The 5,187-nt window shown below is 36.3% G+C and overlaps 1 protein-coding gene across 1 annotated transcript; it reads left to right on the forward strand.

Annotated features, from left to right (window-relative positions):
- The first annotated feature begins 208 nt into the window (after positions 1–208).
- LOC148008258 (uncharacterized) lies at positions 209–3,356 on the forward strand. The gene is made up of 3 exons (XM_087674356.1): positions 209–353; positions 450–1,342; positions 1,554–3,356. The coding sequence occupies exons 1-3, from the start codon at positions 209–211 to the stop codon at positions 3,354–3,356; spliced, it is 2,841 nt and encodes a 946-aa protein (XP_087530482.1).
- Positions 3,357–5,187: the final 1,831 nt, after the last annotated feature.

Genomic DNA, 5,187 nt, shown 5'->3' on the forward strand with positions numbered 1-5,187 from the left:
TGCAAATAAAGATTGTGTCACTCAAATGCAATATTATGCTTTTCGACTTCAGATTCGAGATGATACTAATGCATGTCTTTTAAGAGGTGGTCGCTTGCTACAACAATACATTGTCGATGCTTATTGTAGCATTGAGCAATGTAGATTGGCTTGGTGTCGTCATAATCAAGCAACATTGCGAGTTGAAATGTATAGGGGATTGGCTGATATGGTCAATGGTTTGGATGCAGTTGATGCTAATATCATTGGGATCGGTGTGAGCAGGAGAATAGTATTGCCATCTAGCTTTACAGGTGGACCAAGATTCATGTACCAATTATATCAAGATGCTATGGCAATTGTAGGTAGCAAAGGTAAACCTGATTTGTTTATCACTATGACATGCAATCCTAAGTGGTCTGAAATTACAGAAGCTTTGTTGCCTGGTCAAAGTGCACATGATTGACCAGATTTAACTGCTAGAGTTTTTCATTTGAAACATAAGGACATGATGCAGTCAATAATGAAAAAGGAGTTGTTTGGTAAAGTTGCTGGATATGTGTCCGTCATAGAATTCCAAAAGAGAGGCTTGCCTCATTCACATACGCTCTTGATATTAGAACCACACTTTAAGCCACTAGAAGCACGTCATTATGATAGACTGGTGTGCGCTGAGCTGCCTGATAAGGAAAGGTTTTCAGATTTGTATCGAATTATTACTAAATGTAACATACATGGTCTGTGTGGTGAGTTCAATCCAAGAAGTGCTTGCATGGTGGACGGAAAGTGTATAAAGGATTATCCAAAAAAGTTTATACATACAACTACAGTTGATAAATCTGGTTATCCTTTATACAGACGTCGAGAGGATGGAAAAACTCATAATGCTAATGGTAACCTCTTGGATAATCGATGGATAGTGCCTTACAATCCTTATTTGAGTTCCAAGTATAGTGCTCACATAAATGTTGAGGTTTGCTCGACAATTGCAGCTGTCAAATATTTGTATAAATATGTATATAAGGGCCATGATCGAGCAACCATTCGGTTTACAAGTACGCGTGGTTCCGGTTCCAATGATATTGTCGCAGAAAATATTGATGCACAAAATATTGATGAGATTGAGAGGTACTTAGATGCACGATATATTTCGGCTTCCGAAGCATGTTGGCGAATATTTGAATTCAAACTTCATGATGAGAAACCCGATATTCAACGATTGCAAATACATTTACCTGGAGAGAATACTGTTTCCTTTCGTGACTCTGATAACATACGTGATGTGGTGCAAAATGAAAATGCTCAAAAAACAACTCTCACAGAATGGTTTACATGCAATCGTTTGCACCCTGATGCTAACACAGTTCTCTATCAAGACTTTCCAATGTTTTGGATTTGGAATGCACGCAAAAAAATGTGGACAAAGAGAAAGCAAGGAAACACATGTGATATACTTTGTTTCACCTATGTGTGGAGAAAAATACTATTTGCGGCTACTACTCACTATATGCAAGGGTTGCACATCGTGTGAGGCATTGTGTATGGTTGATAATGTGGTATATTTAACTTTTAAGGAGGCTTGCATTGCAAAAGGAATGTTGGAAACAGATGATGAATGGCAAATGTGTTTGTGTGAAGCTGCATTGATGCAAACCGGTGCTCAATTAAGAAATTTGTTTGCATCCATCTTGGTATTTTGTTCACCTGCCCGACCTGGGGCTCTATGGGAAGAGTTCTTAGGTCCGTTGACAGAGGATATAAAACATCGACTCTCCTTTCAAAATAGGCAAAATGTTGATATGCAAGATGAGGCCAATAATCATGCATTGATGAATATTCAAAAACTTTTAGATCAACATGGTCGCAATTTGGCAGAGTATCATGGATTGCCTGAGGTGACAATGCAAGAATATACAAATCCTTTGATCCTTGATGAACAACTATATGATAAAGTAGAACAAGAGAATACATTCTTAACAATGCAAGCTTTGTTGAATGATGGACAAAGAAATTGTTTTATGGCAATAATGAATGCCATTGATAGTGGTTTGGGTGAACCATTCTTCTTAGATGGCCCAGGCGGTTTTGGAAAAACATTCCTATACAAATGTTTGCTTGCAAAGATTCGCAGTCAAGGTCGCATTGCAATAGCTACAGCATCCTCTGGTGTTGCTGCATTGCTTTTGCCACATGGTCGTACTGCCCATTCAAAGTTCAAAATTCCATTACAGGCAGATAATAATTCTACATGCAATATACCTGTTCAAAGTCATCTTGCAGCACTGTTAAAAGAGGCAAGTCTTATTTTGTGGGATGAAGCTCCTATGTTGCATCGTAATACCTTTGAGGCACTTGACAGAACTTTAAAGGATATAATGCAGTGTGATATGCCATTTGGTGGTAAAGTTATTCTACTAGGTGGAGATTTTAGGCAAATATTGCCTGTTGTACGAAAGGGTACCTGTGAGGATATTGTCGGTGCTGCTATATGTTGTTCCAATTTGTGGCAATATTTCAATGTTTTGAAACTTACACAGAATATGCGGGTCGCATCAAATGAGGGTCAGTTTGTTGCATGGTTGCGAGACATTGGAGATGGAAAAGATTTAACACATACTAATAATATATTGCAAATTCCACCTGCATTGTTGTTGAAGGGAGGATCTATGCAAGACTTGATCAATTTTGTCTATTGTGAAATGAATTGTGTAATTGATTACAAAACGTTCTTTAGTGGACGTGCCATTCTTGCACCTCGAAACAATGATGTGGAAATGATAAACAATCATGCATTACAGTTGATGCTGGGAGAGGCTAAACAATACTATAGTGCTGATTCTGTGGATAGAACTAAGGAGAACTCATTCCTCTATTCTGTGGAATATCTAAATTCCCTTGACCTCGGTGGAGGTATTCCTCCTCATATCTTGCTGCTCAAAGTAAATGCTCCAATAATATTGCTCAGGAACTTGAATCCTTCTAAAGGTTTATGCAATGGTACTAGGCTGGTATGCAAGGCTTTCAATAACAAGGTCATTGATGCAGAGATAATTACGGGGACCAATATTGGTGACAGAGTTTTTATCCCGAGGATAACTTTCATCCCAACTACACTGGAACTTCCTTTCTCAATGAAACGCTTGCAATTCCCAGTCCGTTTGGCATTTGCAATGACAATCAACAAATCTCCAGGCCAAACGTTATCATGTTTGGGAATATATCTAAAAACCCTAGTCTTTACTCATGGTCAACTCTATGTTGCTTTCTCCAGAGTAAAGTCTCCGGATAGTTTGAAAGTCTTGATTAATGAGAAAGAGGACATGGTAAATGGTACAATCAATATTGTATATAATGAAGTTTTACAGAAAGTATTGTAACCTCTATTTTTTCAAAAGTGTAATGTTTGTTCTCTCATATTATATTTGCATAATGTTTTTGTTTTAATACAATCAACGCCTTTTTTTCTTCTTTGTTCACATATCTATAAAATGTAGTGTTGTTCTTTTTTATGTTCTTTTTCAGTAGTGCATTCTTCGTCGATGAAAAGCAAGTTTGACTTATTTTCTATGATTTAATACTTTAATGTTTTAATCATATCTCTCATGTATGCATAGATATTCATGATTTTATGTGAAGTTAGACGTATTTTTGTTTTACTATATGAGAACATTGTGTTAAAATTATTTCTACCATAAAAATTATTTCATCTTTCTATCATATTATATTTGCATTAAATTTTTTGTGCAATATCATCAAAGTGTATTTATTATTTTTTAATCATATATTTTTATGTTTTCTAATTTTTATTGATAGATGGCCCAAACAGTATTTGAATATTATCACGCCTCTCCTTATCAAATGAGACTTCAAGAAGCATTGCGAATTATTGCTACGGATGCTATTATCCAGAGAACTTTGGCTAGGGTAATCGAAAGATTACCCAATGATGGATTTACTAATGGAAACACTCCTTTGTTTGTAGAAATTTTATATTTTGGATGGATCCAATGCTACTATGTTAGACAAACAGATGTTGAGTACTTCATATCTCGGTCCCATACTAGATACATACCGAATGACTGGAGTAAATGGGAGTTTAAAGATTTATCATGTTTTGTAACTTTGCATCAGTTTCATCCAAATTCCGCCGACTGCTCTACTAATGTGAGAGCCAATCATATCACGTCCCTAGGTAATACTTACCATTTTCATTAATTAATATTTTGCTATATAAATTTAATATCCTTATTTTTAAAGTTTTTTTTTCATTTTTAGATGTTGCAGCACAATCTGCGGCGGGGCGTGTCACAGCTTCGCCCACACATGTTCCCCGTGCTAGATCCACGATTGATAATTCATCTAAGAAGAGAAAGCTTTCTTTTTGATAGTTGATTTTCTATAGTACAACTATCTTTTTGAAAACATTTTATACTCTTTTCCATTTACATGTTGTTATAGTTGGAATTCTTTCAGTGATATTTAAAAATCACTTTTGCTTCAGTTATGTTTTTCAATTATTACGGTTTGGATAATCAATGTTATTGTGTGGAATTATTAGATTTTTTAATGAAGTTTAAAAATTTCAAGACTACTTGATTCATGATTAAGTGGAAGAATGTGTGAATAAATTAAAACATTTGTGCTTCACACCCTGGCGCGAAGCGCCGGGCTGAGTCTAGGCGCGGAGCGGCTAGTAATCATAAAGAGGTTCGAGTTCGTAGACACGTAGGGGCCCAGATCGAGGAGAGTGCCAAATCTGCAATGCATTTTGGTGACTTTATAAAGCTTAGCATATAACATATTAATCAGAGGAACGCGCAAATCAAAGGCTTGTAGATTTTGCGGCCTGATGGTAGCATCATTCAAAATGTAGAAGGATGACGGCATCCTAAAAAACGGAAGGTGGCGGAAGAAACAGAAATGCAAAGAAGCTTTATTAAAAAGCTAAATCCTTAAAGCTTTTGAGTTTTTATCAAAGAAGTTTTTAAGCTTTGACTTTAGTCCTCATTGAATTTGACCTAACGCATTTATTTGCATGCTAATGCAAATCCATTAAGATTTGGCTATAAGTGGTGTGGTGGCTAGGACCTCCTGTGGAATTGTCCTCATGTGAAGTGTTACATATGTGGGGATTCAAGACATATGGACAATACATGTTGGAGTAGAATTAGTTCACTTTAGCAAGGTAGTCAACAACTTAGGCCAATG

Source organism: Lygodium microphyllum, unplaced genomic scaffold (genome assembly GCF_053477565.2).
Source record: "Lygodium microphyllum isolate KBCC unplaced genomic scaffold, Lygodium_microphyllum_v1.1.10 scaffold_223, whole genome shotgun sequence".
NCBI lineage: Eukaryota > Viridiplantae > Streptophyta > Polypodiopsida > Schizaeales > Lygodiaceae > Lygodium > Lygodium microphyllum.

Coding starts and splice junctions, on each gene's coding strand:
- LOC148008258 (XM_087674356.1), top strand. CDS start 209: ATGGTCAATGGTTTGGATGCAGTTGATGCTAATATCATTGGGATCGGT. Junction 354..449: donor GGCAATTGTAGGTAGCAAAG/GTAAACCTGATT, acceptor ATGATTGACCAG/ATTTAACTGCTAGAGTTTTT. Junction 1,343..1,553: donor TGCACCCTGATGCTAACACA/GTTCTCTATCAA, acceptor TTAACTTTTAAG/GAGGCTTGCATTGCAAAAGG.